A 14,062-nucleotide genomic window follows, 5' to 3' on the forward strand; every position below is an offset into this window, starting at 1 on the left:
CAGACGCTCCAACTGGTAGGTTAGCTTGCTGCTGGGGTCTGGCTGATCAGGACTGAGTGAGATGGCCCGGACATGCCCTGGAGCCCTCCCACGGTCCCTCCCTGGCTGGCCAACCTTCTGTGTCCCTCCGCAGCCCTGATTGGGGTCTTTCAGCCTGGCCTGTGCCCTCTTGCAATCCAGGGCCCCTCGGGGGATGTCAGAGAGCTGGTTACAGTCCAATCCCGCAGGCTAGGCCGAGGGACCCCACTGGTGCACGAATTCATGCACCGGGCCTGTAGTGTACATATAAGAGTAAAAATTCAGTAAGAATATACACACCACAATGAACAACGCTTATGCTGGGAGGAAGAAGAGTACTTTCTTTATACCAGGGAATTGATTTATTTTTCTTAAATGTAGCATGTACTTAGCAAAAATAATAAAAATGTTTCTACTTAATGGAAGAAAACATAGTTTAAAAAAATTTGTTTATAGAAATTGTAATTCTGGAAAGCTCCATAAAACATCTTTAAAATTTGAATAATCAATAGCTGTTGAAATTACCTTAACCATAAGGAACATAAGGATGGAAGAACAGAAAGAAGGAGTCAGATTTTCCAACAGGAAGAGAAGTAAATGAAAGTGTAACAGCAGCTTCAGGAATTCAGTCAGCAACCTAGCCTCTGTTTTAGTGTTTGTAGTTCATTTTTTATTTCATGTTTCTGCAAAAAAAGAGTATCGTTCTCTGTAGAAATACATTGATGCTTTTTCTTTATGCCTCGAAAAAGCAACAAAAATTTAAACAGAAGCATTAACTTTGTAGCATGTTAAAATCTTCTTTTTTCAGTCAGCTGTTTATTATCTCAAACTGTCTTTCCCAAACTCCTCTTAAATTGGCTTTGTTTTAAATTCACAATGTGAATGCTAACTATAAAGTTTTTAAGGCTTTATTTTTAGAGCAGTTTTAGGTTTATAATAAAATTAAGGTGAAGGTACAGAGATTTCCAGTACAACTCCTGCTTCCACATATGCATAGCCTCCTCTGATCCCCTGCTAAACTGGTACATTTGTTACAGTTGATTGCTGGGGTCCAACCCCAGCAGGTCCAGGGGACCCCAAAGGTGTGGACAGAGTCGGCGAAGAAGGAATGACACAGAGACAGCGTTCAGTTGATCAGCAGCCTAGCCAGGATCTCTAGCCAAGTTCTGGTCAGGATCTCCAGCGAAGTTCTGGTTAGGATCTCCAGCCAGGTTCTGTGTCCATGTTCTCTTGCTAGGTTCTCCAGCCAGGTTCTGTAGCCATGTTCCCTCGCTAGGTTCTCCAGCCAGGTTCAGTCACCAGGTTCTAGTCAGGTTCTCTTGCCATGTTCTATCCAGGTTCTGTAGCCAGGTTCTGTCTCTAGGTTCTTCAGCCAGGTTCTCTCACTAGGTTCTGTCTCTAGGTTCTGTCTCCAGTTTCTGTCCAGGATCTTTTGCCATGTTCTCTCCAGCGAAGTTCTTCTGTCTCTAGGTTCTGTGTAGGTTCTGTGTCTAGGTTCTGTGTCCTGTTGTCTTGTTACATCTGTATTTATACCAGTTGATTCCAATCCTATCAATCTCTATTCCAAAGGTTAGGGTGTTTCTTATCTCCATTCCAGGGAGTAAAGATTATGTAGCTTAAGCATGATTGTTCGTAGTTAAAGCGATTAATTACCTGCTTGGCACTTAGTTAAGGGGTTTTATTCCCTCCCTAACTTAAGGGAAAAATCCCTACCTGGGGAAACAACCTTTCTCAGAGAGGTGACCTTGGTTAAAACACATAGTGCCAAGAAGGTGAGCAAACATATTAAGAACAGTATGCCATATATGCCAGGTCCCTTGAAACAGCAAGGATGGACCATCTCCCGGCAGTTGATGAACCTACATTGACACATAATTATCACCCTAAGTTCATAGTTTACATTAGAATCCACTCTTGGTGTTGTACTAACTATATATTTTTTTAGCCTTTTACATGAGGCAAACAACATTCCATACAAGATTTAGAAAATGGGGCTTTATGTTATATCATCTAGAAATTCATTCATGCATTTTCTGTTGATTCTAACTTGTGTGTTAATATAAAATACCTGACATATATTTTTAATACTTCTTATTTTAACTCTTAAAAATAGGTCATTTGTCTCACTTTTTGTTTTAATTAGGTCACCGGGAAAAAGGCATATGCTACAAGTCAGAAAATGTATGAAGCAGTTAAATCATTGTGGACAAAAGACAACAAAAAAGAGTCACTTCCTGAACCTAAAGAAAAAATTAAGGTTGAGTTTAAAGGGACCAAACAGTTTTGTTTGGGTGGGTGTTGGCTTGTACTGGGAGTCCTGGACAGAGGTCAAGAACAGAATTAGAAAAAGATGAAGGAACATAATACCTTTGCATGCTATACTTTTATAAGATATTTTATTCTTTTAGTAAAATGATTTACTCATGAGGAAAATCTTTTTGCTAAACAGCTAGAAAACTCTGCTGAAATAGAAATACCTGCAAAAACAGCTCATGATCCAAAGCACTCAGTGGGTTTGCCAACAGAACTCAGATCTGAAATGAAGACAAAATCAGAATTCACCTCAGGTTTGTTTGGATAATTCAATTTTGTTTTTATTTCTTTAAAAATTTTATGATTATATAATTATTAGTTTGAACTTTTTTATGCTTTTCTGTATTTTTGTTTCTCATATCTATAGTCTGTATATATTTTTAGGGTATGAGGTATTCAGGTACCTGGGATTTTTCTTATTGCAACAGATAGTTCATAATACAGATCTGTTCACTGGGGGTATAGAGTAGCACTGGCAGGTTGGATGAGTGAAACATTGAATATCACTTTATAAATGTGAGCTTTTTAATCAGGTAGAGTAAAATGTGCTTTTCTTCACTCTGTCAATTTACAGGCTATAAATATGAGCCACATCTACATAGAAGGAATATCAGCTTTCCATTTCTTATGTTATTTATCCCATCAGCAGTGTTGGCTTCCACCATCAGTTTTATTTAGTTTAGATACTGGGAGAACTTTCAACATCAAGTTGTAAAAATAGCACCAATTATAATACTAATAACTTTGCTAGTATTAGATAGTGACAAGTAGTACTTTGTGGTACGAGTTAGTGACAATTATACTTTCTACGCAAATACTATAATAGTTTTACTGTGATCAATAAGAAGGTAACAGAGTGTTTAAAGCATTTTAATATGTATTCACATAAATTCACCAATCACTGGCTTACATAGGTTTGTCTATCTGTATAGTGTCAATGGTACTACCCATTAAGTTGTTTTACTGCAAAGGAAATAGGACCAACTCAAAGGTAAAGAATTAGGAAATAATGATAATATTTCATTATTCAGGTGCCCTTATTGAGCACCTTCTCTGTTGTGCAAAGAGCTGTAAATATATTGTGATATTCAATCCTCACCCAAAAACAAAACAAAACAAAAACCTCTTATTTGTAATTGTAATCAGTTTATGATGAAGAGACCAAGACTTGGGGAACTTGAAAGTACCTTACCCAAAATCGTACAGCTTATGAGGAGCAGAGTTGTGTTTACAGATTAGATCTACCTGACACCAAAGTTCAAGATATTTCCATTGTGTACAGAGTAGCTAATTTAAAACCAAAGTTTAGTTTCTGATTTCAGCCTCTTCCTTTCTCATTTAATCTTTATAAAAGCTGTTACTGAGTAACAAACCTGATTTGTTTTACACTTTTCCTCTGTCACCGCTCCTTTTCAATCAAAATGACGTACAGTTCTTACACTCTCTTTGAGTAATCTACAGTCGACCATATTTCCACAAGTATATAGTATATCAGGTCATTTTCTAAGTGCCTGTCAATTCCAGAGTATCTTTGTGAAGTTGAAACATGTCACAGTTTAACAGTGGGACCAATCCATCCCTAACCAATATCTTTATATATATATATATATATATATATATATACACCTGGATTCTGGAACCCTTTACCTGCCTCCATGGGTAACTTGGTATATGAAAAGCATTCTAAGGAGACATGTAGAGGAAAGAGATATGCCAGTACCATTCATCCTTATTACATATCATTCAGAGTTGATTATGCAGTAGACCCTTCTGATTCACCATTTCCATCGTTCTACTTTTCACATGCAGTTCCAAAGGTCTAAGACCTGAGAAACAGTAGTGATTATAAGCACAAATTTTAGAATAAAACATGGGTCTGAAATCCTCAAGCCTCGGTCTCTTCATCCATAAATTGGGGACCATAATAGTGTTTTTCTCACATAGTTGTGAGAATTAAATGCAATATTGCATGTAAAGCACAAAGTACAATATCAAGCACATACTAATCTCTCCATGAGTGTTAGAAGGTATCATTGTCATTTGACTACTGTAATTAGCCATTTGCCAATAAACAAATTTATTTTCATTGAGCATAATTTGGGAGCATGTTAATTAGCTGGGGAAACTAGTCATGGCCACTATGTATCAACTTACAGAATAGACTGGGTAAACTCTCTATATAACATATATATAATATATGATATATTATATATATATATTTTTCATAGCTCTGGATATGAGTTTGAGTTTGTTTTTTTCCTATCATCCATATATATTTATGGTGAAAATTGTGTTATCTTGGAAATCAAAAATTTGGAAATGTGGTGACATTGACCTCTCTAAAATCTGATGAAAGCAGGGTAAAATCTCTCATTATCTACAGAATTAATGTCACTCTAAAGCACATATCGCTCACCACCTATTTTTTGTACATTTCACAAGCCATAAATGGTTTTTACATGATTTAAATGGTTGAAAAAATCAAAATAAACCTATTTCTTGACAAGTTAAAATTCGAATCTCAATGACCATAAATAAAATTTTATTGAAACATAGCCACATTTGTTCATTTGTGTATTATCTGGCTGCTTTCACACTGCAATGGCAGAGTTGAGTGATTGCATTGGAAACCTTATGGTTTACAAAGTCGAAAATAGTTACTCTATGGCCTTTGCAGAAAAGGTTTGCTGATTCCTAATTAAGCGGGATGAAGTGTTCCGTGCATACATGACACATTTCCCTCCTTATGATATTTCCCAGGTATTTTTATGGACCAGGAAACTAAGTAGCCAGTATCAAAACCGCTGAAGGTCAAAACTGAATTTGCTACAGATTTTTAGTGCAAGGGAGACAGAAAGTCCCCAGGCTTTCAATACAGCTTGGGATTGTCATACCTGAGGAACAGAGAGGAATCAGAGGTTGACTGGGTTACTAAAACTACAGCTCAGTTCAATGTGTGATTGGATTGAGATGATAAGCCCTTCACACTTCCTAAAAGAGGGAAAGGGTTCCATAGCAGGTAGAAAATATCATGTGGAGTTTCTCCAGTTCTTTGATACAGTAGCCACCATACAAACAAAATACTAGTCATATAAAGAGGCATGGAGATATGCCTGACAATCAAAAGAGGAAAAAAATAACAGACCCACAGGTGATCTAAATATTGAAGTTAGCAGAAAAGGACTTTAAAGTAACTGTGATCAATATCTTAAATAGAAAACACAATGAACAAAATGGATGAAAGGATTGAGAATTTCACAGAAAAATTGGTATCTATTAAAAAATCAAGTATATATTCCTGAAGTGAAAAATTTAGTGCCTGAAATTAACTCATTGGATGGGTCTCACAGCTGACTAAATGCAGGGGTGGACAAAAATAGGTTTACAGTTGAGAGTGTGGAAAACACAGAGTTTATTCTTATATTATTACTTGCTAATTATTGTATTATTTTTTCATACTAGCAACTGTAAACCTACTTTTGCTCACCCCTGTACAAGGGAGGACAGAAGTAATGAACTCAAATAGAGGTCAATAGCAAAGAGCCCAACTGAAGCAGAGAGAGCAAAAAGAATGGGAAGACTAGAACAAAGTATGAGAAAGTATTTTGTAGTGACTAGTATGTTTAAGTATTCCAATTACTGAGGACCTGAATGCTGGATAACATTCCAATTTTATACAAAAGAAACAGAAACAGAATTTCTAACACTTTTAACTTCACTCAGCAATTTATTACTGATCTGTCCCATTTTGTGTAATATAAATGAGATGATATGTAAACTAAATTATTGGTCAATAGATATCACTAATGGCTATTTGTGACAATAACTCATCGCTGTTTTAAAACTTTAAACATCTTTATTCCTTTCCTATTTTAACACTTTTTTTAAAAGCCTGCTAAAAACTTTATGCATAAAGTGTTTCTTATTAGAGATAAAAAATAAGGAAGTACAAAGAAACACATTATAATGATGGAGATTAAGATTCAAGATGACTTTTATGATGGCTAATCCTTTGGGAGGATAGAGAACCCTTGATCAATTCAAGGGATGAAGAAATTTATAAGAGAGGAGATATAAGCCTTAATTACTCAGAAAATAATGAGAATGAATCTTTTTAAAAAGCAGGAATAAAATTACATAGGCTAACTGGTTCTAAACCAGAGAGATCCACATCACAATTATTTGAGTTTTTTGTTTTGTTTTCTAAAATTCACTCAAACTAAGAATATAATTCAAAATCTCCAGTGGTGAGGCCTCTAAGCAGGTGATTATAGGAAAAGCTTCATAGAGCAGTGATAGCGAACCTTTTGAACTCGGCGTGTCAGCATTTTGAAAAACCCTAACTTAACTATGGTGCCGTGTCACATATAGAAATTTTTTGATATTTGCAACCATAGTAAAACAAAGATGTATATTTTTGATATTCATTTTATATATTTAAATGCCATTTAACAAAGAAAAATCAACCAAAAAAATGAGTTCGTGTGTCACCTCTGACATGCGTGTCATAGGTTCGCCATCACTGCCATAGGGAATTCTCAGTGCATATTCCTCTATTTAATAATGTCTGACATAAGCTATAGGTAAATTAAAAATTTGAAACCTGTCAACAAATTTTGAGAAGTGGCAACCTAAAGGTAAAGGGGCTTTTCAAATGTATGTGAGCTGAATCTTTGACTAGACTTTGGACAAGAACATAAATTGGGAAAACAAATAGAAGTGTTAGAGAACTTAGTCAGTTTATGGCATTTTTAAGCAAATTAGACACATTCAGACTTATATAAAATATTTGTTATATGCTTATTATAGTATGCCTGATAAAACTATTTCCTAGTACACTTTTTACTGGCACCAAGCAAAGGCTGCCACAAGATGGCAATAAAGATACATTTGGGAAGGGAGCAGGGAGAACCATTTAACGTTTTTTGTATGCTATGGACCTCTTCTCAGAATATGTTTTTTAATGAATTAAATAAAATACATAGTAATATATGACCTTCCTTAAATGTATTAACCAACAATATATAACAAAATATCTAATAAACGCCATAGTTTTGAAGTTGTTGTAAGTGTAAATATTTTAAGATAACTACAACTGCAGTGTGATATGAAAATATCTGTGATTTCTATTAGTGACAGAATCTAAGATACTGTTAATATTATTTTGGTTTGTTTCCTACATTCATTATTGAAGTAAATGTCAATTTTTAATCAGAGGTTAATGAAAGTAAAGATAAATTCCCCCCATCCAAGCTCATAGATCACACGAATTCTATACACAGACCCCCTAAACTTAAGCACTGCATTCTATGGAAAACTGTATTAGTTCCATGGGTAGTGATTACTAATGATCTAGTTGTTTGTAATACTTTTCCTGGTGAAGTTACATATAGGTATATCATTTTTCTAAAATGACAGGGGTAAAATAAATCATTGTATATACATTTATTTCTTATCTTTGTTTTCACCATAAAACTGGAAATTAAATGTCTGGGGGGAGGGAAGGTGTATTTCCAAAATGTAGTAAAATCATTTAAAAACCAATCAGATTTTGAAAAACATATTTAAAATAAAAACTTTCTAAAAATATTTTTTCTGATGTCACAAAGAAAATATAAAAGTAGTTCTCTCTTGCCTACTTAACACGCACAGAGTATTATATATAGAACTTTGTGCACATTATTATATTGAATACTAAAAATAATTATATGACTTTGTTCCTCCTCTAATCTCCATTTACTGAAGAGCTAGGGTTGTTGTGTTGAGGATCAGGTAAACCTGGCTTCATTCATTACTCCACCACTTATCAGCTGAGTGACATTGATCAAGTTTCTTAACATCTCTAAATTAAAATTTCCCTATCTGTAAAACAAATATAATATAAATGTATAATCTATCTCTTGGTGGTGTTCAGAGACAATGCATGAAAATAACATAGCATCCTGCCTGGCACACAGCTGATCAAAATCACCAGTCGTATACACATTGCCAAATCCAGGAATCCATTCTCAATCCCACCTCATGCAGTCCATCAGTAGCTTTTAACACAGGTTATTACTCCCTCCTCCTTGAAACAGTCTCTTCACTTGGCCTTTGGGATACCACTTGCTATTGGTTTTCTTACTTCACTAACTGGCTGTTCCTTTTCAGTCTTCTCTGCTATATTCTCCTAATCTTCTTAACTTCAAAAAATTGGAGTATCCAAATGGCTCAATGCTTAGAGCTCTTCTCTGAGGCTCTAGATCAGTGGTTCTCAACCTGTGGGTCGCGACCCCTTTGGGGGTCAAACGACCCTTTCACAGGGGTCGCCTAAGACCATCGGAAAACACATATATAATTACATATTTTGTGATTAATCACTATGCTTTAATTGTGTTCAATTTGTAACAATGAAAATACATCCTGCATATCAGATATTTACATTATGATTCATAACAGTAGCAAAATTACAGTTATGAAGTAGCAGCGAAAATAATTTTATTGTTGGGGGTCACCACAGCATAAAGGGTCGCGGCATTAGGAAGGTTGAGAACCTCTGCTCTAGATGATCTCATGTAGTCCCATAGTTTTAGATACTGCATTTAGGCTAGGATTGTGAAATTTATAAACCAGCTCAGACCTCTCCTGAACTCTATAGATTCACATTGCTAGCTGCTTAGTCAACATCTCTACATCTTTCGATGACTACTTAGGAGTTCAAATTTAACATATCCAAAGCTTAACACTTCACTTGCCTTCCCCCAAATATGCTTCTCCCACATTTTTCCCTATATCAATAAATGTCAACTCCATTCTTGCAGTTTTCTAAGTTACAGTCTCTCTCACACAACATATTAATCCATTTAGGAAATCCTGTCCATTTTACCATAGGACTTTCTCCATAACCCAGTACCTTTCTGCCACCTTCACTGCTACTGCCCTGATTAAAGCCAATAGCATCTTTCTCCTGGTGTGCTGAAATAGCTTCCTAAATGGTCTCCCTTCTTTCACCCTTTTCCCCGTATAGTCTCTTCTCCCCAGAGCTAAGAGTGATCTTCAAAAAAACCATATCATGCCACTCCTCTGCTCAAAACTGCCTAGTAGCTTTTCTTCTCACTTAAAATAAAAAAGAAAAACCTATTATGGCCCTTTGTGTCGTAGCATTCCATTGTTTTCTGAACATGTCTCTTATCACTCTCATTGCACCCACCATCACCACATCTTGCCACCTCTGTTTCAGCCCTATTGGCCATTTTGTGGTTACTCAAACATGCCTCAGGTATATTATACTTGCTCTGTTCTCCTCCTATAAGTCATTTCCCTAAGATATCTACAGGCTCACACCCTTATCTCCTTCAATTACACTTTTCTAGAAATATTTCCCTGGCCACCCTATTTAAGATTGCAAATTACCTAGGTACTCCATATCCCTCCTGTTTTATTTTTCTGCCTAGTGTTTACTGACATATTATTTATTTTACTTAATTGTCGGTTTTACCCAACTTGAATGTTATGTCTATATTGGGAGAGATTTTTAACTTTTCCCCCCACTGATGTATTCCTAGTACCAACAATAAATTTGTTGAATGAATGACTAATTTTTTTCATTTTAATACTTTACCAGGTGCTACACAGTTTACGCCTGACCCCAAGCTCATGGATCATGGACAGTCCCATCCAGAAGATGTAGATATGTACAGCACTAGAAGCTGAAATAGTCTACATAAACAATTACAAGATGTGAAGTTCCAAATGATAATGAAAGAAATGTAATGGGTAATTGTGATGCATAGAGCATAACTTAAAGCAAATTTATCCCATACATCTTCTAATGTATGGTTTGACCAATCAAGTAAGTGATTAAAACACAAACAGAAAATACAATCGAAACAATATTAAATGATTGGTGAAGAGGCAGAGGTAGTAGTATTAAGATGCATTTGATGACTTAGGGGTGTTTATAAACAAAAAATAGATTAAATATGTGAACAATTATGAGACTAAGATCTGAAAAAATAAGTATTTACTTATACACACATGTATTTGCTTTAGCTTTTTCTCACTATCAATTCCCAACTTGTGACATTAATGTCAGCTAAATTAGAATGGTTTGGGAAGGATATATTCTCTATCCTTCTCTTTTTTCATTTCCCAGAACAGGAATAAAATATCCATATTTTATGACACTTGGGATTGGCTTTGTCTCTTTGTTTTATTAATGTTGACTTCTCTTAAATGTCCAAAAACACCTGTAACTATTTAGGAGGACCATATGCTCCATGGGACCTCCAATACTGCTTAGCAGACCTTCTACCAGTTCCTAGGTGGTTTCCTATTCTGTTCTCCAGGAGAGGTTATTACAGACCTTTTATTCTCAAGTTTCCTATACCTGCCAAAGATGACTGTGTTTCCTATTACATGGAGGGAAAAACAACATAAGTTATTAGTCATGACCATTCACAACTTTTTCCCATCTACCTTTAAGACTTACCTCTTTTCAGCCATGTCATCCCCCTTTCTAAGGCTAATGCTTCTATTTGGGTTCCTGTTCTCATTCCTCCTCTTTTTTTCCCAGTACCATGTTATATCTTCAGTCTTTGGTTTCTCTTTTCACTCAGTTATTCCCCCTCAACCTCTAAATAGCTTCTGATCTTCTTTATCTAAAAAAAAAAACAAAAAATAAAAAAAAAACAGTAACAAAAACTTTTCCCTAACCTTGCCTTTATTCTTGAGCTACCTTTTCTTTCTCTAATTGTCACATTTCATTAAAAAGTAATTAATGTCACTTTCTTACTTCCTCACTATCAATTCCTAACTTATGACATCCTGACCTTTATACTTACTTGAATTTTCTATAATTATTCACTATTCACCGACCACTCCCTCTTTGAAACACACTCCTTCCCTGTGCTCTCTGTCATTCCTGCTTCTCTTGTTATTCTTTATTCTTCTCTTGCTCTGAATCTCTTAAATGCCTAGGCTTCTCAGGTTATATTCCTAGTTTTCTTTTTCTCATTCAATATGCATTCTAATTTTCTCGTTTATTAGTCCTCACCCAAGGATATATTTTCTAGTTACTTTTAGAGAGAGGTGAGGGTATGAGAGGGAGAGGGAGACTGGGATGGAGGAAGAAGGAATTATTTATTAGTTGTATCTATCTTACATCCCATAGATGTCCCCAATGTCAAAATGCCTTAGACTAAATTACTCTGCCTCTCTCTCCTTATTTCTGTTTCTCAGATCTATTCTACCTTCTCTACTTGCTCTCCTTGCAGTCTTCATCATCACTTTCCTAAATTATTACAGTAGCCTTCTGGTTAATCTGCCTGCTGTCAGTCTTGCTCTCTGTCACTTCAGAATGTGTTTTGCTTGGAAGCAATAATAAACCAATTAATAGTAGCTTAAATAAATGAGAGTGTATTTAAAGTCTAGAATTAGGCAGTACAGAATTGGTACAGGAATTCATTGGTGCCATCAAGGATCTGTACATTTTTTCTTTCCACTCTGGTCTTTAGCATGTTGATTTGTAACCTCATGTTCACAAAATGGCTACTGTACCTCTGGTAAACACCTACACATTCAAAGTAGGAAGAAGGGTTAGGACAAACTGTGCACCAGATGCTTCTGACCCCCATTTATCAGAAAAGTAAATGCTTTATTAGAACCCCTCTCAGAAGGCTTTTCTCTATATCTTGACTAGAGCTTGCCATACAGCCACAACAAAGGTGACGCAAAGGAGATTGGCAAATCATTTGTCTTCTATGAAAAGGCAAGGGAGAAGAGATTTGGAATAGGTGTTGAGTTTGAGCTAACACAGTGTCTGCTACCCTATTCTTCGAACCTGTCATATTATTATGACATAGTTGTCTTTCTTACTATTATACATTGTCTTTTGGAAATCTTCAGTCCCTCATCATTGCCTACAGGATCAAATCAAGACTCCTTAGCATGCATACAAGGTCCTTCATATATGATACCAGCTCAACTTTAATCCTATCTTCCCCCTCCCCACCACACTACTACCAATGTATGTTATAGTTTTTGTATAGCATACCACTTGCTTCTTGAACATGCTCTGCTCTTTTATTCCTCTCTCTCTCTCTCTCTCTCTCTCTCTCTCTCTCTCTCTCTCTCTCCATATGCTGGTGCCTCCTCTTAGAATTTTTTTTTCTGTCTCATCCTGTTCCATATTCCATCTTCCTCATCTTTCAAACCCAGTTCCAGTGTCATTGTTCTGCAAGGTAGGATTTAGATGCTCTCTCTTGTACATTCTCATACACTTTGTACTTACAGCTGTGATAAAATAAAATCTCACTATACAACTTAATATAAAACTAAAACTAGTATTTTTTTCACAGATAAGGCTTCACTTGGTACCTACTTGTAGGTATGAGACAATCATCTTTGTGTAGTTTTTATGCACGTAACACACCCTGGTACATAGTAGGAACTCACATTTTGTACCATGCTGGTTGCAATACAGGATGCAAAAATAATTATAATTCTATCAAAGGACTTATATTCTACTTGAAAGGATGGAAACATATAGAAGTACAGTGATATGAGTAGTATCTCCCCTTAGTATAACCAAAGAGCTACAGATGGTCAAAGATGCAATGTAGTTCTGAGATCATGTCAAGGTGGAGAAGCAGTTCACTTACTAGTTTTTTATAAGTCATGTCTTCAACATTTAGCTAAAGTATTTTAAATGCTTTTTTTGTACTTCAGATCTGTTTATAATCAAACATCTATATTTCATGAAATCTAAGACACATTATCTCTAGTAAAAAGTGCTTCCAGTTATTGTACTTATTCCAATTTCTGATATGTTCAGATATAAAAATAGAAGCATCTTAAATTTAGTGAGATATGGTAAGTAAAAAATAAATATCCTAAAGCCAAATATAAGTGATTTTTGAATTATGTGCTCTTTTGGATCATCAACTCTGCCACTAGTTTTAGTTTGGTAATGGAGAGGTGACTGAATTGCAACATCTGTTTCAGAGTGAAAAATTCATTAAACTACAGCTTAATCATTTGCTCTTTTGTACAACACTCAGAGGCAAACTGCTGTTGGACTCAGTTGAAATTGAAATATTGAAGCCTATGTTTGAACAAGTTGTGATGAGTCCTCTTTCACTCTTCCCTTGCTATGTACAGTAGTGTTCCTTTGTTAATCATGAAAAGATACCAGCACTCCCTGAAAACAGCACTCCTTAGACACAGACAACAGCTTGGTGATAACCAGGGGGAATAAATGGTGATGGAGACATGACTTTGGGTGGTGAAAATACAATACAATATAAAGATTATGTATTATAGGATTGTATATATGAAACCTATGTAATTTTATTAACCAATATCACCCCCATAAATTCCATAAAAAAGAAAAAAGTTATGTAAAATTTAAAAATGGAAGCTGAATGATTCCATTTAACATGTTACTTGCTTCATTTAAAAGAAATGAAATGTGAAACCGTATATCTAGTTGTTATATATTCTTAACTAGAGGCCCGTTGCACAAAGAGATTCGTGCAATAGGCCTTCCTTCCCCTGGCTGCCGGCACTGGTTTTCCTCCGGCACCCAGTACCCAGGCCTTCGCTCCGGAGGGAGCCTTCAGTCTTCGCAGCTCTGGCCAGAGCCGCCTTCAAGCCTTCGCTGCTCCAGCCGGAGCCACCTTCAAGCCTTTGCTGCCCCGCCTGGCCGCCTCAGGTCTGGTCGCACACGGGACGCCTGCTGCCCCGGGTCGCA

General features: G+C 35.9%; 1 protein-coding gene across 2 annotated transcripts in view; it reads left to right on the forward strand.

Annotated features, from left to right (window-relative positions):
* The window catches only part of APOOL (apolipoprotein O like), a 105,916-nt gene extending 95,415 nt beyond the window's left edge, over positions 1–10,501 (forward strand). For both annotated transcript variants that reach the window (XM_036305352.1, XM_036305351.1), the window contains 3 exons: positions 2,162–2,275; positions 2,468–2,585; positions 9,935–10,501. In XM_036305352.1, the coding sequence (XP_036161245.1) occupies positions 2,162–2,275; positions 2,468–2,585; positions 9,935–10,023 (321 nt within the window). In that variant the 3' untranslated portion in view covers positions 10,024–10,501. The remainder of the gene's footprint in view (positions 1–2,161; positions 2,276–2,467; positions 2,586–9,934) is intronic.
* The last annotated feature ends 3,561 nt before the right edge of the window (positions 10,502–14,062 follow it).

The sequence above is a fragment of the Myotis myotis genome, unplaced genomic scaffold (assembly GCF_014108235.1).
Source record: "Myotis myotis isolate mMyoMyo1 unplaced genomic scaffold, mMyoMyo1.p scaffold_m19_p_4, whole genome shotgun sequence".
NCBI lineage: Eukaryota > Metazoa > Chordata > Mammalia > Chiroptera > Vespertilionidae > Myotis > Myotis myotis.